The sequence below is a fragment of the Sphaeramia orbicularis genome, chromosome 5, assembly GCF_902148855.1.
Source record: "Sphaeramia orbicularis chromosome 5, fSphaOr1.1, whole genome shotgun sequence".
NCBI classification, from domain to species: domain Eukaryota; kingdom Metazoa; phylum Chordata; class Actinopteri; order Kurtiformes; family Apogonidae; genus Sphaeramia; species Sphaeramia orbicularis.
Window position 1 is genome coordinate 16,995,460 of NC_043961.1, and position 27,859 is coordinate 17,023,318.

At 37.5% G+C, this 27,859-nt stretch overlaps 1 protein-coding gene across 2 annotated transcripts in view; it reads left to right on the forward strand.

Moving 5' to 3' along the window:
* The first annotated feature begins 1,014 nt into the window (after positions 1–1,014).
* Positions 1,015–27,859, forward strand: part of phactr3b (phosphatase and actin regulator 3b) — a 90,130-nt gene continuing 63,285 nt past the window's right edge. Inside the window, exon 1 of one of the 2 annotated variants that reach the window (XM_030134181.1) lies at positions 1,015–1,250. In XM_030134181.1, the coding sequence (XP_029990041.1) occupies positions 1,139–1,250 (112 nt within the window). In that variant the 5' untranslated portion in view covers positions 1,015–1,138. Of the gene's footprint in view, positions 1,251–23,861; positions 24,026–27,859 lie in introns of those variants that run through there. The other variant, XM_030134182.1, reaches the window with a different exon arrangement.

Here is a 27,859-nt window from a genome sequence, read left to right on the forward strand (position 1 = left end):
ACTTAAATGATTCAAGTTTTATGACATTACTAGAAAATGTTTAGTATATTCTACTAATTTGTAGACATAGTTGAAAGTACGAAAAAGTTTAAGTTGAATGAATTTAAATCACTAAGTTTTAGTCACGACCACACCTTTTTATCTCTGCATTGCATTATGGGTATTGGGCATGTTGTTGAAAATGTGTTATTTTTATGTGCAGGGGTTCAGCGGGGTTGTGGTGTTAGTGTTCATTTTACTTAATGTGTGTATGGCAATGTTTATTGGCCTTTTTGTGTTTGTTTTTGCATTTTTGTAGAGCTGCACCATGAGTCAGAGCCATAGACCCAACAATAGCTTTCCTGTTCATCTAACATTATTTAGTTTGATGCAAAGTGTACTACATTATCCATGTTAAAAGCATTTCCAGTTCTGGCAAATTAAACATACCTCTGTCCTTGCAATAATAAATTAACTGAAATTTAAAAACAGAGCATGTTATATTGTGAAAGATTTTAACTTAGATCAATTTAGAATTGAGAACAGTAAACTGATGATATTAAATCTAATGATTATACAAAGTAATAGACATCACAACAAATTTAAAGTTCAATTAACTTGGCATGTAGTGTGTTGAACTTAAAATAGCAATTCCATTCAAATCAAGCATTTAAGTTGACACTCAAGTTGTCATTACTCATTATTTACATTTTTTAAGGCAACGAGTTACCTGAGATTTTTAAAGTAAACTCAACTATCCGGTCTTACAGTGCATAAAACCTGTTTAGTCATTAAAACATTGGTGTTTCAAAATAATGCAAAAAAAACATATAAGAGCCAGTCTTTTGAACAGCTCTTTTCAGTGAACGACTCCCTTCAAAGAGCCAAAAGTCCCATCACTACTAATTATCGTTAAGTCTCCTCAGTCGTTTTTGTTAGGCAACCAAGAGTAATTTGGATTTTGAAACAGGGGTTTACGAGCGGTCCTTGAAGGCGTCATGATGCTGCGCGCGTAATGGATTTCCCCAGCACCGCCGCTTCTCGGGGACCAGGATCTGCAGCCGTGTTCACTCAGATCTGCTCTCCCACTCCACGCCGGTGACCTTGGCTGTCGGTTCTCACGCCTTTCGTCCGTACATTGAAGCCCCGTGTGTCTCCAATGGCATCATCGGACGGACTGGATGAGGACTGCGTGTTGCAAAGGGGAAGATCTCAGAGTGACCCGAGCAGCATCACCGAGGTCCGCCTGGGGGGTGACGCACACCGAGCAGGTAAAGATGATGATGATGGTGATGATGATGATGGGGGATGAACGCATACTGTGCCTGTCAATCTGCACAGAATTGCTTGTATCTCCTTTCGGCTTGGAAAGGAGATACACCATGATGGAGATGGGTGGGTGGGGGGGGGGTGCAGGAGGTGGGGAGGGGTGATGGTGGTGGTGGGGGGTTCGCCTGCAGCTGAAGTCTAAAATGCGATCCCTGTTCATTTGTATGCACCAGACGTAGGTTGTGTTGTAAACGTGCGTCATTTACTATCCCCTGTCCTGCCTTGGGTCTGATATGTGCATCTGCTCTGGTTCTTCTACCATTCGACATGGAATGAATCAGGGAAATTGTGTCACATATGAGGCGTGTCCAACTGGTGTCATATCAGTTGAACCTGTGCAGCAGAATATTAATGTCATCTCGGTAAAATCACATGAAGCCTGCTGTTGAGTTGCTCTTTTTTTTTTTTTTTTTTTTGTAGTCACATGTCAGGTTATTATGTCTGATCTTGTTCCTCCAGCTCCTCCTTCAGCTGATGTTGTCGTTTCCTTCCAGAAAATCCGTTTGTGTCCATATTTTCCAGCCCTCACACATGGACTGCAGTGTGTCCAGTCAGAGCTGAGGAGAGTGCTGGGGTTGTGTATTTGGCTGTTTCCATGGTGATCCAAATGGCAGAAGGCAGCGCTTTGCTTTCCAGCTGCGAGTCGACATGGTGGTGTTTGTGTGCTCCACAACAGACACACAAACACACACATTACACACATACACACACACACATACATACATACACGGGACAGTTTGCTCTGTGCACTCGGCCGGCAGCCATTTACTGTAAAATGTCACTTAAGACTTAAGAATTGTGTTTATTTGTTAGATTGGGATCCATGTTTCCACTGAGTTTTACTGTTGTGATGTAGAAGCAAGATAAATTGCCCATTTAACCCATAAAGACCCAAACATCCACTGGTGACCAAAATCATCTACTGATCTAAACTGTTAAATACCTGTTGATCCACTAATCCTATTAATCCATGTAAATAATTGGTGTAAAATGCAGTTTGTCGTCTTTTCACGGTCATCACATATGACCTATTTGGACGTTCAGAGGCTCCATAGTGAACGTGGAAACACCATCATCTTCTACAACATTGATTCACCAGTAAAACCCATGGAGTTGGATCAGTGACAGTGGATGGAAACACTGGGTTTACGTTCAGTTAATGATAACTATACTGAAAAAGTTACTTTTGCAGGTGACTGAAAGGTGCCTGAAAAAGTTTAATAAAATAAAGTAAGAAAAGAATAAAATAAGCAACAAAATAAACAAGAAAAGCACTTGGAGAGCACAGACCTCCACCAAGACAGATCTGTCGTCCCCCCCCCCCACCCTGATCACTACTAAAATTTAATAATTTCTTCCTTATGCCAGTATCAACATTTCCTGAAAATTTAATGAAAATCTGTCCATAACTTTTTGAGTTATCTTGCTAACAAACAAACAAACACACAAAGCAAAGCGATCACAATACCTCCTGGTGGAGGTAATAAAAACATCCAAAGTAATGAATAAAATGAACATAAATGAATGGTAAATCAACAATAACATCAACAAAATAAGCCACAGACGAAATTTGAAGGAAAAAAGGAACGAAATGAATAAAAGCGAATGAGAAAACTTACAAAATAACATGGACAAAATAAAAAAAACAAACAAAATGACCAGTAAAACCCATGGAGTGTGATCAATGACAATGGATGGATACACTTAGTTTATGTTCAGGTAATGATATATTTGCTGAAAAAGTCACTGTTTCTTCAGTTTTCTCTGTTTCTAATATAACTAGAAGCACTCGGAGAGCGCAGACCTCCTCCAAGGCAGATCAGTGCCCTGGATTTGGATGAAAATTTCAGGAAATGTTGATACTGGCACAAAGAACAAATGATTAAATTTTGGTGGTGATCGGGGGTGGGGGGGCCACGGGGGCCCACTGATCTGCCTTGGCGGAGGTCTGCGCTGTCTTTTCTAGAAAAGCATTTGTAGAGCGCAGACCTCCGCCAAGGCAGATCAGTGGGCCCCCGTGGCCCCCCCACCCCCGATCACCACCAAAATTTAATCATTTGTTCTTTGTGCCAGTATCAACATTTCCTGAAATTTTCATCCAAATCCATCCACAACTTTTTGAGTTATCTTGCACACAAACAGACAGACAGACAAACAAACTAACACCGACAAAAACATAACCTCCTTGGCGGAGGTAATAACCCTCAACTGTAATCTAAGCTTTAATGAACATCTACATGATCAATGAATTAGATATAGGAAAATACTGTATTTTCACTGGAAAAATGCAAAATACAGAGGATAATATTGTCATAAATTGTGATAAATCACTTAAGAAAGGTTAAATAGAGAAAAATTCATTTGGGAACTGCCACAAAAGTAGCACTGGGTCTTTATGGGTTAAAGAAATAATAATAATAATAATAAGAAGAATTACAATAATAATAATCATCATCTTCAAAAATCAAATAGATTGCACGTTTCCATCAGTCATGATAATCTAAGCTTTTATGATCAGTACATTAAATATGGGAAAAGAGGCGATTTTCACTTAAGACTGCAAAATACAGAGTAATATTACAATAATTGGTGACAAATCACTTGACAAAGGTTAAAAATACAGAAACATTCATTTGGGAACTATACCACAAAAGTAGCCCTGGGTCTTTTAGGGGTTAACTCAAAATAATGGCCTCAGCTGTCGGTGCGGTTGCAGATTTCTTGGCTTTGAAACTGTTTTTCTGTCTCTTCTGTGTGATGTTGCAGCGTCTTTGATGAGCGGACTGTTTCAGCTATCTTTAGACATGCAGGCTCCAGTACTACTGCATGAACCATCTTCAGGTTCTCTCTGCCAACGGGGATATTATTGTGCTCATGCCCTCAGTTCAGACTCCAGTTCTTGTCACGTTGTTGTGGTTGTTATGGTTACGTAAGAGCGTTGGTGTATGTGAAACTCTGAGGCAACACTTAAGGGAATGTCCTGTGATATATGTTCGTTACTGCCTTTAACATTTTAGGCGAATGTACGTTGATTCCAAGTGTAGGGCGGCGTTTTCTTTGCGTCAGGCAGACACAGCTCGGTCATTGCAGCAGTGAAACTCCCCCCGTTTCATTGCTTTGGTGCTAACCCTTTCGTAGCCCTGGCACCCCCAACTGCGGCTTTGATCACACCACTTGAGGAAGCATCTCCATTAAAGAGGGCGAACAGAGGGGAGTGACAGATCTCTGATGATGGCATTATCGTGGCACCCAGCTGGGCAATGTCACAGTGAATCAGCTGCACAATAGACTGGACTTAATATAGAAACCACTTCTTACTCCGTCATGATGCTTTGATAATTGTTGCACGATGGAAATAAAGTCATTCCTGTCTCGACAAGGAGCTGGCTCTCTGTAATGCCTTTAAATCAGATTCTCATGCTGCTCATTTTGATGCCTTATTAACCTGTTAAGACCTGGGTCATTTGTTTCTAGTTGGAATCATTTCAGTTTGGATTAACCGACAGCAGAAGTTTCATTCATATAAAACCAAATTTTGATCAGAAAACGGCAAAGCTCAGACAAAATTCGTCATCATCACTTCATCATGAGACCTTTATTTTTGCTCTTTTTTTTGTCTTGTTCAGTGAATTTTACTGGTAGAAAAGTAGTACTTGTAGAGTTGGATCTGCTTAGTGTTAGCTTAGCACTGTAAAGTTTGTTGCATTGGTGAAAATCTCATAAAAACATAAATACACAGAGACAGTAGTGTCAAAACTGATCTCCAACCAATGTGTCTGTGCATCTCTATACAAGAGATGTCATGTCAAAATATATACATAATAATAAACAAATGTATCTGTTTATGTATATAAATATATCTTCATATATGCAGATGATGTATGAATATATCATCCCATGACTAACGTATACGGTAAAAAATCACAATAATGTGTTGTTGTTTTTTTTACCATTTAATTTGTGTGTTATCTTGGGGCAAGTTAACATTCATTTGCATGGTTGTATAACTTGTCCTTTATGTAAGTTGAGTGTCTTAAGTTGTTTGTGTGGATGTTGTACAGGTAGAAACCCAAAGCAATTTACCTACATTGTGGAAGAATAACATGAATCATTCCTTTTGACTATATGACCTTTTATGACATATACATATATCCTTACTGTATATCATCACTTGACTAACAGTAAGGGCATATATCGCATACATTTTGGTATATTTACATTTATTTATATACGTAGAGTGCAATGAACTATTTGTTTATATATGTAGAGTACGATGAATTTATTTATATATGCAGAGTGTGATGAACTGGTGACTCATCCAGGATGTACCCCACCTCCACCCATAAGTAGGCGGGATAGGCTCCAGTGACCCTAGTGAGGATAAAGCAGATTCAGATAGTGAATGAAGGAATGAATATATGTGTAGATTAGGGATGTAACGATATGAAAATTTCATATCATGGTTATTGTGACCAAAATTATCACGGTTATCATTATTATCACAGTATTGTTGAAATTGTCCTCAAAATGTTCAGAAAGTACTAATACACACACTGAAATAATTTAACCAAGTTGTATTTTGAAAAAAAAAACAACAACAACAACAACAAAAAAACCCAAATAAAATAATTGGTACAATGGACTTTCTCTTGGCAGAAACATTCAACTATTAACCCTTAGTGGTCTGAGCCTATTTATTCCATTTTTCAGTAGTTTCGATTTTGCCTTTATAAACTATGTAAACAAATGTTTATTATATCCATGTGTGGTATCTTTTTTTCAGCACAGCTTCATCTATCTCATCTGTCTATTATTTTTTTCACTTTAACCTACTATAAAAACATAAAAGACCAGAAAACACAAAAAAATATATAAAATCCGATTGGAAAAATGTATATAATTTATTGCATAAATAACACAAAGATGCTTAACAAACCTTTGCAAAGACTTTAAAAGTGAATATTGGTTCCAAATATTAGGTATATGACATTAAAATTGTAATAAATTAAAACTATACTCAAATATTTGACATAAAAGCAGATCTTTACATAGGCGTTTTCTCTGGAAAAGTGCGGTAATCAAGCATGGTTATCATGATAATTAGAATTTAAACGGTAATACTAACCATCAGAAATTTTGCCGTGGTTTATCGCTATACCGGTAATCGTTACATCCCTAGTGTAGATTTATATTATCTAAATATTGTAAAGAAATTACTAAAGTTTTCTCACTGAAAACATCTGCATGTGGCTGGAAATATATCTGATTATATGAGAATGAACTAAATCAATCAAACTGCGTGGCTGAAAAACAAGCTGAAAACCCAGAAATGCTCCACCGAGCTGAAGGAATATAGAAAGTCTGTAGAAGAAACATAGACTTTACGCTTTTTACAGAATAAAACTGATTAGAGTAGCATGTAGGGTGTAATATTGTCGCTGTTTGTGTCAATTTCACCATACTATTGTCTTCAATTCTACCGTGGTGTTAAAGTTGGGAAGAAAAAATTCCCGGTTTAGTCTACAGGCATGTTAAGTGTCACCTTGTACCAGCATAGAACTACAAATGCCAAAGCAAGTGAATGCAACACTCACCTAAGCTTTGGGCTGTATTTGGCTTTACTGCACTAGTGGTGTAAAGTGTATTTGCTGAACAAGGTGACTGCTTATCATAAGCTCCTAATGAAACAACCTGAGGAGATTCACTCAGGCTGAAAATGGAAACAGGCTGTTCGGCAGCCGTTAGTGGGAAACACGCATTCAGGTCAAATCAATGTCCTATGTGCTTAATATAAAGATTGGCCTTTTTTAACTGTTAATATTGTTCTTGGTTCTGCAGCTGCAGTTGTCTTTACTGCTGTAACACAGCAAACTTGGCTTGACTAAAGGACTTTTGTAGTCTGGCTGAAAAAGGCCATTTTAAAAGGTAAATTGGTAAGTTACATTTGATGTAACTTACATATGGGTGCTTCTATGAAACTGGGTTCATTTTGGTACCTGGTACTTTTCCAGCTTTTTAGACCCAATAATAAAAGACAAATTCAGACATATTTCCCCCCAGGATGTACCTTATGATGACCTCAGATAAATGCAAAAAAAAATTGTACTCTTGCTCTGAGCCATCCCAAAATTAATGGAATTTTCATAAAATATTGGGGCCAAAAATAGGACCAAAATTGGGACAGGAAAAAGCTACCTAGTGTCAGTGCATTTGATCAGGAAAACATGGCTGTAAATGGTCTTATATAGCACTGTAAATAATGACACTGTGTTAAATTTGTCGATCCTAGTGTTTTTTTCTAATCCATACATGTGGGTTTTTCATGAACTGACAGTCTCATTCCAGGTTTCGTGTGTAACCCATCGTGTCCACTCATGTTACACAAATAAATCATGAGTGATTTTTGCAACACTCTGCCTTGCATAATTAGTTCGATTTCAAAAATGTACCTGGAAGAGAATAAAGAGATATTTGGAAAAAAAAGTAGTGAATAATTTTTGTGTCCTTTTTCCCATGTTACACATGGATTTTTGTATAAAAAATAATATAAAAAAATATATAAAAATGTGTTTTATCTGAAAAGTAGTTTCTCTTTTATCTCAGTAAATATTTATTTTTAAAATAGACCCAAAATGCTTCCAAACTTGCTTCATAACATTAGTCTACATCTGGTTTGAATTTTTAGGCCCTGTATCCTGTTTTTAGGGACCAGTTTCATAGAAACACCCAAATACAAATTCATTTACTGAAATAATGGACCAAGGTACACAATCAAAATTAGGCTAACCATAGCAGAAGAAGAATGGGATGTAATAAGGTCATGTTATTAAAAGAGCGCTGGTTGTTTTTATACAGCTGAATGGAGATAATCAGTGTGAATTTTACCCATTTTCCATTATAGCATTAGGTTTAACACATTAGGAGCAGTGAGCTACTAACTCCAGGTGTTCATTTTTACTGGTCAGGTGAACCTATATGTACCTGTTTTTAATGACAGGGGAAACTGGGGGATCTAGAGGAAAGCCAAGCTGTGAGGTAGAAGTGTTAACCACTACGCCACCGCGCTGCCAAAATTAGAATGATTATGTAAAATAATGAAGTGCAACAAGCCTACAGGTGAAAGTATTCCTGTGTGTGTAAGACTAAAGACTGTTGGCCATGTCTAATTTCGACATGTTACCGGTCTGTCTTTGGCTGTAATAGACCAGAACCTTCTTTGGTTTTTGTAGAAACGATGGCGATGCCCTTTCAGTCCGAGGCGTTCCATCCTGCAGGAGCCTCGTCTCCCTGTTGAAGCTGCTGCTGCTGTTCTAATCTGACATGCTGCTCTAACATCAAAGGCTTTTTCCCAGGACTCCTTCACCATCCACCCCCCCCCACCCCCACCCCACCCCCCGCTTCATTTCTCAGCCACCGATAGTCCTCGGTTAAGTCCTCTGTGAGTAGATGGGTTGAAGGAAGCCTGATGTGAAGATTAGGATGCCTTTTATTTGAATCAACGTGCCTCATGTTTTATTAATCAGGAAGCCTGTACATAAGCCAGGTTTGTCTCATTCTATATTCAGAGTTGAACGAAAAGAGAAGCAAACCTGGCACTTGGACGCTCCCTCCTACATGAATGTTCTGCTCTGCATGGACGATGTGCAAAATCTCTTCACGGGCCACATGAGTCATTTCACAGCAAGTGCCGTTTGAGAAGAGATGGGCTGAGAGGTGTGCAGAGCCGCCATGAGAAAAACAAGGACAGATCTATAGATATGAGTGTTTTTAATGTCAGCTGTAGGAATTTAGATACGTGACATGCAACAGAGATATATGAATCACCAATGATCACACTTAGCTCAGAAGGAAGGACTGTGAAAGCACCATTAGTGTGGATGGTTTGAAGGTAAAAAACATGTCAGAAAATGTAATGACTTGAAAAACTGCATTTCACAAAAGTCGTTAAACACAGGATTTCACATGAGGATATTTGAAGAAAAAGGAAATATTTTACAAAGCACACTTTAGAACATATAACATTTTACAAAACACAATAAAAAAAAAAAGATTTCACAAAAGACATTTCATAACACAAAATATTTTACATAACATTTCACAAAATTTGTGATTTCAAGAAACATTTTACAAATGGCTTTTGGCATGCTGTATGTACACATTTTGGACCTTTCATGTGCTATTCAATGCCATTTGATCGTGTGTGAATTTACGCTGTTCACATAACCCTAACCCTCAGTCTGCAGCATTTGATGCGGCATGAACATAATAATAATAATAACAATAATAATAATAATAATAATAATAATAATAATAAGTAGAAAAGCACTCGGAGAGCGCAGACCTCCGCCAAGGCAGACCCCCCCCCTCCCCTGATCACCACCAAAATTTAATCATTTGTTCCTTGTGCCAGTACCAGCACTTCCTGAAATTTTCATCCAAATCCGTCCTTAACTTTTTGAGTTATCTTGCACACGGACAGACAGAAAAACCAACGCCCACAAAAACATAACCTCCTTGTCGGAGGTAATAATGGATTATATACACATGGAATGATTATAATGCATACAGATACCACGCCAATTAAAAATGGCAAGAGTCATGATATCACATGTTTTCAAGCTTCAAAATTTCACAAAAAGCAGCAATTTGGAAAACTCAACTACATTTCAGAAAACCTTTCCTGAAGTATGGCATTAAAGAAAACATAACATTTCACAACAGATTTTACAAAACACAAATTGCAAAATCACTGAGGGGAAAAAAAAAATTTCAGAAAACATATGAAAGTTTTTTCAAACCTCAGAATTTCACAAAATTCGCCAGTTTGGAAAACACACCAGCGTTTCAGAAAACATCCCACAAAATACGGCATGAAACAAAACATTTGAGAAACCATGTTTTAACTTTTGAAATATGCAATTTTATGAAACAACCTTTTCCAACTTCTGAAAAAAAAACCATTTTAAAGCACAAAATGGAACAGCACACTGTAAAACAGCATTTCACAAAATGCATCGTTTCTCATTCAAGATAAGGGGAGTTGCTTGTCTTGCAAAAGGATTTACTGAAAGAATCGACCAAGGTACAACATCAACTAAACCATAGCAGTGTTGGTTTTACATTGAACTCATAGTGGAAGAATGGGATGTAATAAAGTGATGTTATTATTAAAAGAGCACAGGTCATTTTTATACAGGTGAATGAAGACGGTGTGAATTTTACCCATTTTCTATTAGCGTTAGCATTAACACGTAGGACACATTAGGAGCAGTGAGTTACCAGCTCCAGATGTTCATTTTTACTGTGGTCATGGGAACCTATATGTACCTGTTTTAATAATGAAGTGTGACAGGCCTACTCCTCCTACTCATTAAACAGAACATTTCAGAAACCATATTTTACAAAAGAACATTTGAAATAACTGGCAATTTTATGAAACATTTTACAAATGAGAACAACTTTTGAAAAAAATTGATTTTTTTAAAGTACAAAATGGATCAGCAAACTGGAAAACAGGATTTCACAAAACACAACTTTTCTCATTAAAGATAAGGAAAGTTGTTTGTTTAGTAAAATGTTGTGTTTTGACCCTCTGGGCTATTGTACATTCAGTGGCCTCAGATGTAGAGATTTTAAAACATCAGTGAAATTAAATATTTTGTTTCACACCTTTTTTCCCCACCATTATAGACTGAAAGCGGTTGTGAAAAAGCACCAGTTTCACTTCTTTACTTCTGTGGTCTTTTTGTTTTAACATTAGCGCCAAACACACGTTAAAGTAGAGCAGCATTAAAAGGCATCGTGGCCACCTGTGTGTGTCCATCACAGTCACACATACAGCAGGGAACTACAAATGTGGTGTTAAGTGGGGTCAAGAGACGCTGAAAGGTGAATCTGCCACGAGAGCGCTGCGTTTACAATATGCCAAGATGTAGCATATAAATGATGCAGCAACGCTCAGGTAAGTAGTCACTGTCAGGACGGTAGGGCGCTGCAGTCATGTGACCTCTCACAAAGAATAGAAACAAATGGCTGGTCCAAGGTCGTACCGCATATAGAACAGACATATCCTCCACTACTCAGCAAAAACTGCACAACACAACAGCCAGATATTCTTATTTATAACCAAACAGACCTATATTGAGCAGAAATATTTAAAAGTTAAAAGATTTAAACTATGCCTATTGAAAAAATAAACTAAAAATAGGATGAAATGCCACTAGCAACAAAAACATTTAGGTATATTTAGTATTCTTAGAAGGACAAGTTGTGTCATAGATGGTATTTAGGAAATGGATGAAGTCTTTGATTGGTGAAACATTAGATTGTGAAAATAAATCATGTAGAAGCAAACAGGTGAAGCTCTGGGGCCTTTTGGGACTTTTTTGACAGTGGTAAAAAGTGTAGGTATGGAGATCAGAGTAAAAAAAGAAGACACTGGTGGTTTTTGAGAACTGCTTTCAGTCCGTGATGGGAGGAAAATGCCTCAGTCACTGGGTAATTCTGTTGAAATGGAGTGACAGGTCTTGCCAGTGTTAGTTCTTTAGCTCCAGTTTGACCTTTTGCTGTTTTCAATTTTTTGGAAATAAATGTGACCACATTTGGAAAGGAAGACGGAACTGGGAATGACACTAAAAAACACCATCTAAAACATCCCATTAAACACCACAAACTGATGTCACCTACGTAATAAATGTTAAAGTACACGACGCAGCTTTGCATAATTACTATTAGCAGTGACACCATATAATCTGCTACAAAAAATAGTAGTATTACCTAATATAAGTTCTGTCTTGGTCATTATTTCTCAATCATAACTACAGAGATTTGAGCAGCTGTCAGTCGGAACATGTGCCTCATGTCTGGCCCATGTGTTTACACTGTTTACACTGGTACATTTGCACATTTTTACCATTTTTATAATATCTTAAATGTTACCCTTTCATACATTATATCTCTAATTTGCACATATTTCAACTGCACACTATTTTATGTATTTTTTTTTATATATGTCTGTATCTTATTGTGTTATTTAGATGCAAGTGCACTGTCACTGGTAGAGACCACCTGCAATTTTGCTGCACAACTGGTGTAATGACAATAAGTCCTATTCTATTCTATTCTTTTCTATTCTATTCTATTCTATTCTATTCTATTCTATTCTATTCTATTCTGATGCAACTCTCTGTTGTAAATATTATAAATGGGTGTTACATTTTAATTTTGTTGAAATACAGTGTATTCATTACCATTCTATACTGAAAATGTTCAGGATAAGTTGGACTTTAATGAATATTCGATTTTGTCTGAATCTACTCCCAGACTGAGACATGGACGTACACAGCGCAGGCAGAATTAGAAAAAGCTTCAAAATGTTGTGAATTTCGATTTGGATGAAGGGAAAATAAGATTGAAAACTCAACATTTCTCAGCTTTTTGCCCCTGTGTGGTTATTTCTGGAGCTGATGCGACTCCCTTTTGGATCTCTTGTCTGTTTTAAAAGTGGAACATCTGAAAGCTGTGATGAAGGCTTTAGCATGGGCAGCGTTGCAGTGATTAATGGGGGGCATTGCTAAAGCGATGGGACTCTAATGTAGGACTGTAAATGAAAATGTGACTTTGCTGAGACAGTAATACGTTGCACCATCGGTGAGTTTTACCCTTGAGTCTTTGGTGCAACATTGATTTCTTTTTATTAGCTGGCCAACTCAGTGGTACGGGGGCTCATTCAAAAGCACCTCAGTTTTATTATGCCAACTCATCTCCTATTCGCTGAGCAGAGACGTCCCAGGGTCCCACTGACTTCAGGGCCTTGTGCAGCAGCAGCACAGTGGGCACGACAAAACATGACATCATCCTCCGCCAATGTAGAGGAAGGACACAACCCCCCCTCAACACACACACACACACACACACACACACACACATGCGCACACACACATGCACACCCATGTAGACAAGTCTTAAGGCTGTAGCCTGGATTACAGTAACTGTCCACATTTTCCACTGACCTGAGACATTTTAAAGGCCCTAACTGAGCAAAACGTCACAAAATATTTTCATTTTGTGTTTTCTGGAAATTGTATTTGACAGTGATTTACCAAGTTCAGTAAAACCCAGGTTGGTTTCACTGATATCAATAGAAATGCTTAAAGCCTGAATCAAATAGAAGGGTCATTAAAATATAAGCTTCTAAGTATCTCAGGTTTGAAAATAATACAACTGAGAAATATTGGATGGAACTGTTATGTTTGGTACATTCTTTCTTTCTTTCTTTCTTACTTTCTTTCTTTCTTTCTGTTAGTATTAGTGTTGATGATCTGAGCTCACAGCTGGCAGCAGCATCACACAGCAGCTGAAATCAAAAGGCTAAAGAGGCAAAACACATTTATCCACAGGACAGAAGAACAACTTCTAAATACTCATTAACAATGACCTTAATACAAATGTACCAGTTCAGATGTCATTTAGATTTAGTGATACCTGATTCAGACACTAATGGGACACAGTTCCAGACCTACCTAAATCTGTAGTGTATTTCTTTAGAATGTTATATTTTATCTTCATTCCATTGGCTTATTTAACAGGGACATTGTACATTAATTCACATGACAATATATGTCTGTATCAATACACACACACACACACACACACACATATATATACATATATATATATATATATATATATATATATATATATATATATATATATATATATATATACATATATATATATATATATATATATACTGAACAAAAATGTGCAGTAGTCATGCTGTCTAATCAGCTTCTTGATATGCCACACCTATGAGGGGGATGGATTATCTTAGCAAAGGAGAAATCCTCACTAACACAGATTTTGACAAATTTATGAACAATATTTGAGAGAAATAGGCATTTTGTGTACATAGAAAAAGTTTTATATCTTTTTGAGTGCCACTCATGAAAAATGGGAGCAAAAACAACAATGTTGCATTTACACACACACACACACGCACACACACACACACACACACACACACACAGACACACACACACACACAGACACACACACACACACACATATATATATGTGTGTGTGTGTTGCCACCAGGGGGTGATCTATGTGTTTCAGCTCCACTACTGTACTGTCCATCTGTCCATTTTTAGAGGCAGTCTATAGGTCCTGTTTATCAGTGTTGTGTTTGCAGTGTGTTTCTTCTGCATCAACATATCTACAGCATAATGGAATGGTTTTAAAATTATTATTAAACATAGCAGAGTTTATTAAAGACTGTGTTTTTTACCAGTTAAAGTGAAAGATTTGTGGAGCTTTTAAGTGGCGCCTACTCATACGCAATGAAGAATAAATAACATATCATAATGCAGTCATTTTCGTTTAAGGTGGAGTGGAAGGACAGACAGAAATTGAATACCACTTGTCTTTGGCTTCATGTTTGTGCTTGAGTGAACAGCAGCACAAACAGAATTGGTGAAACTGTACATCCCCCTCCCCCCATTAAACACACAAACACAAATACACACATACACTGCCTCCCCTCCCCCAGCAGCCAAACAATCTGGGCTCCCTTAACAACAGGGATGTCATACATACAGTAGGATTTAAAAACTGTTGATGTGGTGCGTTCAGGTTCTCAATAGAGCAGAAGAAATTAACAACAGGCGTGTGGTCGAGCCTTGCACAGAAACATGAATGGTTTGTGGCTTTGCATGCTTTCCACAGCCACTGTGCTGTTTTCACTCTGAGCTGAATTTTACTTTTATGCTCCGCTGTGCTTCCAGTGTACATGATTTGTACCGGAACATTGCTGTTTTCATGCACTGAAGCAGATGCATGTTTACCCCGTTGGTTTGTCTGGATTTAATATAGTAGAATCACAGTCACATGTTTGTAGTAAACGCTGCATGCTCCTGCGGGTGGATGTGCACGTGTTATAAGATGCTGTATTTTATGAAAGAAAAATAGTTTACTACGTGTGCAGAGGCTGAAATCTACCCAGCGACAGGGCTAGACATGTGGGGGGAAGCTACTTGACTTAAGCTGCCAGCCATTTACACATAATGTATCTTTTATGAATGTTTCATGTGCTGACCTAATTCCTTTCAGAGCTGAGCAGAAGCAATACGTTGCACATGAGAACACAACAGAGCATCCAGCTGATCCTTTTCACATCCTCATCCTGCAACAAGGGAATCAGGGGCATTGGACAAATGGAAAAAGAGCTGTGATATGATCACCCATGAGGCCGAGCGTATGGGCTGTAGACCACCCCAGCAGTTCCAGTTATTTTCAGTCATTTGTTTTTACTAAATCTACACTGCATCCCACACAGCAGGGGAATAGAAAAACACTTGGTGAGGGTTTTATCTCAAAAAGAGATACTGTGCTGCTGCAGATGTAATTAAAGGGAACATTTAAGCCCAGAGTAGGAATGGAGAGACTGATCGCTCTGACAGACTTGAATCCCTGAGCAGTGTAAAAGAAGGAAGAGGAGGAAGAGGAAGAGCGAGGGGGGGCAGCAGCTGCTAAAATCTGTTTAAAGTCTGCTGAAACTGGGTGTTGGATTTAGAATCAAAGCTCCTAATCAGAGAAATACTGCTTTGATGTGCCTTAAGAAATGCATGGATTTACAAAACAAATATGACCAGCACTGGACTCTGAACCCTTTAAAACTATTTGTATCATATTTGCTACACCAGGTTCTAAGACCTCTATCTTATCAACAAGATCAGTACTGTATTTCATATTTAATCCCTGAGCCATGATTCCAGGTAAAGGTGCTCCTGCAAAGTGTCGTCTGTTTCAGGTTCATAAAAGCTGTTGTGAGTATGTGCTTGTGTTCCTTTTCTTCGGTGGGTTTGTTTTACTGTGTGTTTTTCTGTTTTTCCACTCTGCTTTGACCCTAAGAGACAAAGAGGAATTTAAGTTTGACAGGTTTTGACTAAATAAGGCACTCAGACTGTACATCAATAAGAGATTTAGGATGTTGAACATGAACTGTGAACTGGAACACACTGAACAACAACAAGGGTTTGAATTTGGGCCCAGTAGCTTTTGTTGGTTTTTTTCTAAATCAGTCCAGCTGCTTGTTGACACCTGGTTGAACTTCATAAAGCCGTTACATGGTCAAAAGTTGGTAAAATCAGTAAACAGTAAAAATAAATAAAGGAAAATCACTGGTGTAAAATAAAAGCCCAAACCATCTAGTGAGTCAGTCTCACTCACTGCTCTGTTTTACCCCCCATTCCACAGGTGGCGGGAGGTGAACTGAGCATGCTCAGATGTCTATGGAAAGAACAAGGTCTATTCCATCAGCATGTTTGGAAATTTTAATTAGTGAGCAAATGGTTTAATTTTCATGAATATTTAAAATAAATCATGCATTCAGAATGCTCTCCACAGACACGTCAGGGGTTAAAGGGTTAAAAACCTGTTGTATATGACCTGATACCTGTTTTCTGCCCTCTGGGTTAGGGTTAGGGTTAGGGTTAGGGTTAGGGTTAGGGTTAGGGTTAGGGTTAGGTGGGGGATAGGCATCCATGACTGCCAAACGGGGTCCATTCTGCTCTGGCAGGCTGGACAGGGCATTTCTCAGGGGGGCAGAGCTTATCCCTGACCACGCCCCTAGAATGAAGTACTTCATGTACTGAAACAATGCATAGTTACTTGATAATTGATTCTTTATAGTACAGTTAAAATGTGTTAAAAACGTGTGTATCAAATTTGATACTGCAGGTATATAAGGTGCTTTATAAAAACACCCAATGTACATGTACATGTGATACAAAAAGATATCATAACCAAATGATATAGTGAAATGTTTTGTTTGGATTTTGTTAAAAGGTCTAATAAACATCTCAATTCCAAAAAAAAAAAAATGTGGCAAGTGTTTGATGGGTCAGGTTTTACAGGGTTAACTGTGGAAAAACAGCCACAAATACAACCTCAGATACAAACAGATACTCATAGGTCGTATCTATTACCAGTAGTTGCAAAGCCAGGCCAAGCACTGATAGTGATCATGGTTACACCAATCAATTAAAATGCCCGGGACACAATCATTCCTATAAAATTCTGCTAAAATAATTCACCTTTAGTAATCTTGCAGTATTCATTTTATGCATTTTCATACCTGAAGCTACTGTGTGAACACTGAAATCACGGCAGAAAAAAACAAAGTCATTATCTCACAATGAAAAAAACACAGTGTCCTTGAGGCTGACAATCTGCCAAAAACCAGCCAATGAGATGCAGCCGTGAAACGTGATGTTCCTCAGATAAAACAGCCGTGGCTGGACAGAAAAGGGGCTCAGAGAAACTTCACCTGTGGTTGAAGCTGCTCTCGTCAAATGGATTTATGAGCTGTAATGGTGCCTGAAGAGGGCCCTTGGGACACAGCGGTCTTAAAGTTACCGTAAGCGGATTTGAGAGCTTTAGAGTAGAAACGGCAAAGGTGAGAGTCTGGGATATCAGGGATTTACCAGATTTTAACAACAGGAGGTGTCTAAAACAAATATCTAAAAATCTACCATGGTGCCAACAATTCTAATGGACAATAATCACAACCATACACCTTATAATTAATTTAACCTTGTATATATCCTTTATTACCTGTACATGTCCTTATATATTGTACATATTCCTTATCTGTAGCATAGAGTTAGCTTTTGTATATTTAGTATTTAGCAGTATTTTATTTGTATATTTAATATTTTGTCGATATTTTTCAGTATTTGTGATATTTTTATACAGTCTTTTTTGCTGCTAAACAGAAACAGAGCAGATAAATGCATTTTCAGTGTTCCTGTAACAATGACAGTAAAGATATATTCTATTTGATTTTATTTCTTAGGAGCTTCTGGGTTTTTTTTGTTTTTTTTTTCTATATCTTTTGACTGAAGCAGCAGACATTGTGACTGACACGTCTTACTATTTTCTGAAATCGTCTACTCTGAAATATACATTTTTTTCTCTCAGTGTTAAATTGCTGAACGAGGCACCACTGAGCCCCACCTGAAAACTCTGGCCCCCCTCCAGCCTTGAACCCCCACCCCCCACCCCTTCAGTGGAATCCCACAGTCTGCTCTGTTTGCAGCTCACACACACTCTGCTCAGTCGACGCTGTGTGTCTCCCCGGTGCTACAGCGTCCTATCTGTCACCGTGACACTGCATTGGCTCATACCAACCTAATGAATGATTCAGCAGATTTAAAGGGAAACAGCAGCGGGTTTTATGAGGCTCAGATTTATGTCTCTGAACTAGTTGCACTGCCTGTAAAATGTGAAGCAAATATGAAAGTGAGTAGTAGTTGTCTGATAGGGATGAATTCAATTCTCCAAAGGGGAATTATAACCCAAGCAGTAATAGATGAAAATGAGGTTAAAAAACAATCAGATTGAACATGCAAATTGTCAGCTTTTAAATTTATCAACTATTTTGATGATAGATTAGTCAAAATTCTCTGATTCTAGCATCTTGGAGGTGAATGTTTCCAGGTTTTGAGGGAAATTAAGTAAAAATCTGAGGCATTTTGAAAGCAAAGATAACAATTTAAACCACAGCTGTCAAAAGATGGAAGGGTCTAATCTGGCCTGTGGGATGAATGTGTGAAATGCAAAAATTACACTGTAGATGTCGAAAATCAGTGGAGTCAAAACAGTTTTAATTCAGGGTACACATTCAGACCAATTCAATCTAAAGTGAGTCAGACCAATAAAATAGTATCATAACAACCTATAAATAATGAAAACTGCAATTCTTCTTTTTTTTAGTGTAAAAAAAGTAAAATTACATGAAAATGTTTATATTTACAAACTATCCTTTTACAAAAAATGTGAATAACCCAAACAAATATGAACAACATGAAATGTCTTAAGAGAAGCAAGTGTCATTTTAACAACATTCTGCTCGTTACTAAATGTTTTGTGCATTTGTAATTGTAATGTGCGTGTGTAAATGATTAACTGAGGCAGAATCTTGTTAAAATTGTACTTAATTTTCTTACAATTCACATTTTATTGTTAAAGGATAGTTTGTTAAAGTAAGTATTTTCATAATTTAATTTTACATTTTTGCACTAAAAAGAGAAAATTATCATTATTTATAGGCATAACACAATATTATCTTTTTTACATTAAACCAAGAAGAAATTTTTGACCCATTATTTAGAGGTTATTATGTTATAATTTGACTTTAGATCATATTGGCCTGTGTGTGGAACCTGAACTAAAACCAGTTCAACACCACTGATTGTTAATATCATCAGTGGAATTTTTGCACTTTGCAAATTCATCCTGGATTGGAACCTTTGGCGGACCAGTTTTGGGCCACGGGCTGCATGTTTGACACCCCTGATTTAGTTTTAATTAAAATGTGTGATTGTATGAGAGTATTTTTCCCTTCTGTTGTGATCATTGTAATGTGCGTTTCATACGTCGGTCTGCTGTATCTTGGTCATCAGTCTTTTGTTGTCAGCTCTGATCATAATGTGAGGGTATAAATACTACGTCCTGATTGAGTTACTCTACATCTAATCACTCAAACACAGAAGCCTCCCCCTCATCACTGACAATGAGACTACTTTGCGGTTGCGATCTGCAATCAATCGTAAAGTGCTTTGGTGCAAATTGTTCCACAAATGGGTAGTCCGTAACTGCAGATTTTGCGCCGTTATTCTGCTGATGTGGACCAATGGTGGTTCTCCCCTGTGATTCCACACCACTTAACCCCCCCCCCAGTATGCACACAAACCCACACACTCACATACTACATGCCCACTCACCAAGAACATTGGATCATGCACTAAACCAACACCAACCTCATATTTTGAAGTAAAAATAACATGACTAAAGGTACATTTGTTCAGCCCATGTAATGTCTTTCCTGTTTTGGTCATATTAGGCTACCCTCAGACAGCAGGTCTTAATGCACAATTCAGAATTTTTTATGAAGTCCGATTTTTTTGTGTGCTCGACCATATTACATATTAAATGCAACTTCTGTCAGTTTTGAGTATGAACTGAATGCAACCCTGAAGTGACCCACATGTGTAAAAGAGGTCCTGATGTAATACGTGACCACACAGGCACGCATTGTGTTTACAGTAGTAACACTCCTGGGATGCAGAATTGTGATGTTTGTCGCATTTCAATGACGAAAAAGGTTGGATAAATGCAACCTGGCCGCTCAGACCGAAGTCGCATTGCAAAATATCGGATACATATTGGATTTAGGACCACATATGAAAGTGGCCTGGGTCGGATTTGAGCTGTTCAAACTGTCTTTAACAGATCGGATACAGGGCAAAAAAAAAAATCTGATTTGGACCACATTTGCCTGTAGTCTGAACGTAGCCTTAGATTGGTATTTGTTCATCTGTGATGTTCAAACAATAAATTCAGGTCAAACTGCAGCATTTTCCTCAACTGAGATAAGATAAGATGTGCTGTGTATTGATAAGAATTATCACTTTCTTTACCTTCCCCTGATGCAAACACAACAGATAAAGAGCTGACAAACAAAACATGAGGTGTAAATATGTGAAACACCTCATAAAACCCTTCTTCTATGTCAGAGGAATCCACAAACATAGTTTTGCAGTGAGAACTAATGTTTGATAGCTAATGCGCTAACGTTCGCTTGCGCCAAACTTTTTTTTTCCTCTCGTGTTTAAGAATTTTCACTTTACTTCAACTTTAGCAATAAAAACTATACAGACTGTATACATATTTACAAGAGTGGAATATTAGCTGTAAGTCAATCAGTCAGATTATGTTTGGTTGACCAGAATGGATGGCACCAAATAACATTGGACACTGTTTTTTTTTTCCTGCTATGAGAAGAATAATCTGTTTATTCAAAGACAGTGACTCTCCGGCTCTTTCTCCACATTTTCAGTCTGTTTATGCTAACTCTCAGCGCTGCAGTCGCTTCACATCCTTTCTTATTTAAGTTGGCAGCTCATGTGTCAGTTTTTATTAACTGATCACAATTTGTGTACACAACCTTTTGCACTCTTTCCATCCTGGCTGTATTAAATGAAGTGCCGTTAATATTGAATGAGACTCATGCTCAGAGTCGCCCTCCACTGTGTTTATATACTTTGCTTACTGCTTGTGTGTCCCTGAGGAGAAATCCAACCATCGACTTTTATCATCTGTGATGCTGCTCTTCCTGCTGTTAATGTATGAGATGCTCTTGGAATCGATCTGAGACCACAAAGGTTTTGTTTACACACCGAGTGATGTTGTGTGAATAATTAATAATTATTCTCCGGTGCAGATGTAGTATGTCCACACAGAAGACAAAGTCAACTTAAAATAGGCCTCAAAGTATTTAGCTTATTGTTGAAGAAAAGCATATATCTAATAAAATATTTATGACAGTGTTGTTGCTGTTGTGTGGATATGTGGTTAAAAGTCATAATTATACCATTATTTCTCTTTTTTGGATTTATGTAGTGTCTTTTTCTGACCTAAAATAAGTTTTCGAGTGACTTTTTTTTCTGATTATCCATTTAAAAAAGAAAAAAGAACACAGCATGAGACACACCCACAAGCCTATTTTGGAAGGAAACACATATGTGAGATGTTAACATTCTATTAAATAGGTTATATGTAGTATTTTTACTTTCCAAATATTAGAAAATGACTCATTAGAGTTGTGATAGTTTGCCAAAAATGTCAATGTATTGGATTGTAGATAATACATCCATATAATATTAACGTGTTATATTCAACTAAATTCCAGTTATTATTATTATTATTATTATTATTATTATTATTATTATTATTATTATTATTATTATTATTATTATATTTAGTCTTTTTTGGTTAATTTTGTTGCTTGTTTTGTTCATTTGCTATTCATTGTGCTCTTGTTGATTTTTTTTTTTTTTATATTTTCATTTATTTATTTTTTGATAATTCTTTTCATTTGGTTGATCTTTTTTGTTACTTTTGTTATTTTGCTTGGTTTTGTTCATTTATAACTGTTAGTTTTCTATTCTATTCTATTCTATTCTATTCTATTCTATTCTATTCTATTCTATTCTATTCTAACTGCAGCCATTGACCCATTGCCTATTTTGTCTAAAACTAATAAATAAAAGTAGTATGTGGCTTTAACACAGTTTAACAATATAACCCAGTGTTTTTCAATCTTGGGGTCGGGACCCCACATGGGGTCGTCTGGAATTCAAATGGAGTCGCCTGAAATTTCTTGTAATTGATAAAAATACAGATAAAAACTTACTATTGAAAATATATAGTGAGTTGAGAGAGACAATTGCAATACATAAAGGACATGACCAACTCTGAAGCTGAAACTGAAGCACTGTGGTTCTGTTTATCTTTCAAATGTTCATTGTGGTCGGTTTCAGATGCTGCAGCTCTTTCATAATTCATAGTTTAAGTTATTGTTTTTTCAGTATTAATTGTCAGCCTTGTGAATCCAAGCTGGACTGACTGCACATATCCTGACCAAGGAAAATCAAATTCTCACTTTGTGCAGTAATCTACACCTGGCTTTTCTGCCTCTGTCCATAATAATATACATTATATACCGGGTGGGGAAGCAAAATTTACAATGAACATTTAGTTGTTTTTTCTCAGCAGGCACTATGTCAATTGTTTTGAAACCAAACCTATATTGATGTCATAATCATACCTGACACTATTATCCATACCTTTTCAGAAACTTTTGCCCATATGAGTAATCAGGAAAGCAAACGTCAAAGAGTGTGTGATTTGCTGAATGCACTCGTCACACCAAAGGAGATTTCAAAAATAGTTGGAGTGTCCATAAAGACTGTTTAGAATGGAAAGAAGAGAATGACTATGAGCAAAACTATTACGAGAAAGTCTGGAAGTGGAGGAAGCAACAAAAAACATACCAAAGCTTTTATTAAAGCTCTCAAATCCGAAATCCTAAAGGATCCAACCAAATCCATGAGAAAAATGGCAATTGAACTTGAGGCAGACAACAAGACCGTTAGAAATGCAGTAAAATATGATTTGAAGATTTAAATTCTCATGACTTTCAATAAACTAATTGGTCATACACTGTCTTTCAATCCCTGCCTCAAAATATTGTAAATTTTGCTTCCCCACCCTGTAGACTAAATGTCATCTAAAATTAACATTTATTTGCAACATAGCGTAGCAAACTATTACATGAACAAAAACATATTAATTTTAGCAAAAAAAAAAAAAAAAGTCTCCATTTTGAATGTCTGGGGTCACAAGGAATTTGTGATGTTAAAATGGGGTCACCAGCCAAAAAAGGTTGGAAACCACTGATATAACCATATCATATTGATGCGGCTTACATTCCAAGTGGTAGTTTTTTTGTTTGTTTGTGTAATTTCCGTGTAAACTGTTGGTGTACATTCATTGGTCCATCGTGTATCACGTGTCCATCCGTCGGCTCCTCCTCTTACTGTACTCTGTGTTTTACAGTTCTGGGGCTGTAGTGTGCACTGCTTTATCCGCCTCCTCCTCCCGGTCGAAGGGGCGGGTCTACGCGTCGATCACAAACACCAGCGCAGAGCGGCAGATGCTCTCACTTTTCCTGCCGTTCACTTCGACCGTTTTCTCCGGCATTATTTCGGACCGTAACCGACCTGGAGTCCGCGCAGAGCGGGTGTAAATCCGCCTGTTTGTAGAGTGTGTGTTTGTGTTGTGGAGGGGCGGACAGCTGTGGATCATCCCATATGTAAGTGTCAACTGGAAAAGAGTTGGTGTTGATACAGACTGACGCTGAAACATCCTGTGCATCTTCTCTTACAAGTGTTCATGTTTTGTGAATGTGGGTATTGTGTCACTTATGACCAGATGGTACTTAATACTGCTTTTTTAACTTTTCTAAATTCCCTCTAATATTATTTTAATATTACCTGTATCTGAACTGTGATCTAAACCTTTTCATTTAATGCAAATATTTAATTATACTTTATCCATAAAGCATGGACTAACCTTTTCCGTTTAACAATGAAAACTTTTCTATATTCAGTATAATTGTACCTGTACTTGAGCTGTGATTTCACTTAAACCTTTTCATATAATGAAACCATTTAACCCATAAAGACCCAGCACTCATTTTGTGTCAGTTCTGTGCGTTTTTCTCTCTATTTAACCTTTCTCAAGTGATTTATCATCATTTGTTATATTATCCTCTTTATTTTGCAATTTTCACTGTAAATTATGTATTTTCCTATATTAAAATTAAATCCTATACTTAATTTAGATGTTCATGAAAACTCAGAGTAAATTCAAAACAGAGAAAACTGAAGAAAAAGTGACTTTTTCAGCAAATATCTCAATAATTGAAGTGTGTCCATCTACCGTCATTGATCCAACTCCATGGGTTTTACTGGTGAATCAGTGTTATAGAAGGTGATGGTGTTTCCACGGTAACTACGGAGCCTCTGAACATCCAAATGGGTCATATCTGATGACCATGAAAAGATGATAAACTGTATTTTACACCAATTATTCATATGTATTGATGGGATTAGTGGATTAACAGGTACATGTAACAGTTTACATGAGTGGATGCTTTTGGTTGCTATTGGATGTTTGGGTCTTTATGGGTTAATTATACTTTTTTCATAAAGCATTGAGTACTTCCATCACCCACCTCTAGTAGGTCATGTGAGTAAGGAGGATGTTTCCATGGTGTTTCCAGGTGCTTTATTTTGCATCCTCAGCAGATCCAGTACTAATCTTCTTGTTGCATGCATTGAATATCTTTTTCTTTTTTTTTAATTGCATTTGCAGTTTGCAGGATAGCTCCATCCTTCATCACTGCTCGCTCAAACCCACTCTGTGCAACTTTAATAAATATTTCAGCGTAACTTGCAGATTAAAAATACAGCGGCTGACTGACTTACATTATGCATCATTACGCGCCGCTTCGTAATTGGCTGCAGCGCTCCGTCTCTCTGTGTGGCAACAGCCTTCCCATCCACCCAGCAACTCCCTATTCCTTATGCCGTGGTGATTTTCTGCCTCCGAGGGCCTTTTCTGCAGCATCCAGCGTAGTAACCATGGCAACAGCAGCCTGACCCTGGGTGTTGCTGCTACATTTACTGCACGCTTGACCTGAATTCCTCACATCCACATCCAAGGCAGGCATGCAGGCAGGCAGGCAGACATGACTTAGGTAAATGACCTGCTTCTCGTGGTCGTGATACGTCACTTATCCCGAGATGAAAACGTTGCATTGCGTTGGGTCTGGCACTGGAAGCTGAGTCTGTGCTCTGTCACATCTCGTGCATCCGTTCCAGGTCAGTTCAGCCTCTGTAGATGCGTGGAACAGCTGCAACGTCTCTCTCATCTCCATTAGACTGAGTAAACATGCGGATGTGGAGTAACTGCTGAGGTGATGACAAATACAGAACGGAGGAAAAGTTGAGCTGATGACTGTGGCTTCAGATGAAATTAGTTGACTGTTGGAGTCATCGAAACCTGTTTTAACCCATAAAGACCCAGAGCTACTTTTGTGTCAGTTCCCAAATGAGTTTATTTCTCTATTTAACCTTCCTTAAGTGATTTATCATCATTTATTATAAAAGCATCCTCTGTATTTTCTATTTTGTTCAGTGGAAATCAGGTGTTTTCCCATATTGAATTCACTGATCATGTAGATGTTCATAAAAGCTCAGATTAAAGTTAAGGGTTATTATATCAGAAACAGAGAAAACTGAAGAAAACGTGACTTTTTCAGTTAAACTATCATTAACTGAACATAACTGAACTGTCACTGATCAAACCTTTAACTTTTTCTGAGTGATTTATCACCATGTATTATAATATCATCCTCTGCTTTGTGCATTTTTCAGTGTAAATCAGATATTTTCCTATATTTAATTTACTTATCATGTAGATGTTCATTGAAGCTTAGAGTAAATTCAGAGGATATTACATAAAACCAGAGAAAACTGCAGTTCCTAAAGTTCTCTCTGTATTTAACCTTTCTTAAGTGATTTATCACAATTTATTATAATATTACTCACTGTATTTCCTTTTTTTGTGTAAATCATATTTTTTTTCCTATATTTAATTCACTGATCATGTAGATGTTCAGAAAAGCTCCGAATAAATTAAAAGGTTATTATCAAAACTGAAGAAAAAGTGACTTTTTCAACAAAATCTATCGTTAACTCAGTGTTTTTCAACCTTGGGGTCAGAATCCCACGTGGGGTCGTCTGAAATTTCTAGTAATTGATTAAAAGAAAATTATTAATAAAAAAATATAGTGAGTTGAGAGACAATCCCAAAACATAAAAGACATGACAAACTGTGAAGGTGAAGCTGAAGCACTGTGGTTCTGTTTATCTGTTAAATGTTCATGGTGGTCGGTTTCAGATGCTGCAGCTCTTTCATAATTCATAGTTAAAGTTCTTGTTTTTTCAGTATTAAGTGTCAGCCTTGTAAATACAAGCTGGACTGACTGTACATAAAATCCTCCCTTTGTGCAGTAATCTATGCCGGGCTTTTCTGCCTCCATCCATAATAATATACATTTACATTATATAGACTAAATGTCATCTAAATTTAACATGTATTTGCAACATAGTGTAGCAAACTATTACATGATCAAAAACAAATTAATTTCAGCAAAAAAAAAAAAAAAGTCTCAGTTTTGAATGTCTGGGGTCGCCAGAAATTTGTGGTGTTAAAATGGGGTCATGAGCCAAAAAAGGTTGGGAACCACTGCATTAACTGAACATAAACCCAGTGTGTCCATCCACTGTCACTGATCCAACTCCATGGGTTTTACTGGTGAATCAATGTTGTAGAAGATGACAGTGTTTCCACGGTAACTACGGAGCCTCTGAACATCCAAATGAGTCATATGTGATGACCATGAAAAGATGACAAACTGCATTTTACACCAATAATTTGCATGTATTGATAGGATTAGTGGTTTAGAAGTTATTAAACCATTAATACCAGCAGATTGTTTTGGTGCTGGGTTCTGTTTAGGTGTTTGAGTATTTTTAAGAAAATGATCTAACCCTATTTCTAACTGCATGCTTTTGCAAAACTGGAGCAGATGTATGATTGTTGACCTTGTTACGATAGCACTTTGTGAATTTGTTGCACTTTTGTAGCGAAACTTGGCCGATCTCCACGTGTAGATGCTGTTTAATCGCTGATAGAAACCCCATCTGTGTTTACCTGTGGAATATCCCACAATGCCCTTGTTTTTGCCTCATCATCATCACATGAGTGGGGGCTTTGCCAAGTGTATGTAATTCATTTCTTATGGGATAATCGAGCAGATGTAGATTTCGGCGTCGCTGACAGAAAATGAAAGCGTCGGGTGCACAGGCCGGATCAGCCGGAGATGTCGGAGTCAGACCGTGTGGGCGGGGCTATTTCTGTCGTTTCTCTAAGGAACCTCTCGCTCCTTCTCTCTCATCCTCTCTGCTGCTCTTGGTCACTGTGATCCTCCTCTACTGCCTCGCCTGCAGACATGAGAGTGTTTTAAGAAGTCCGAGAACAGGCTCAAACCAACAGCTATTGATCATCAGTCTCTTCT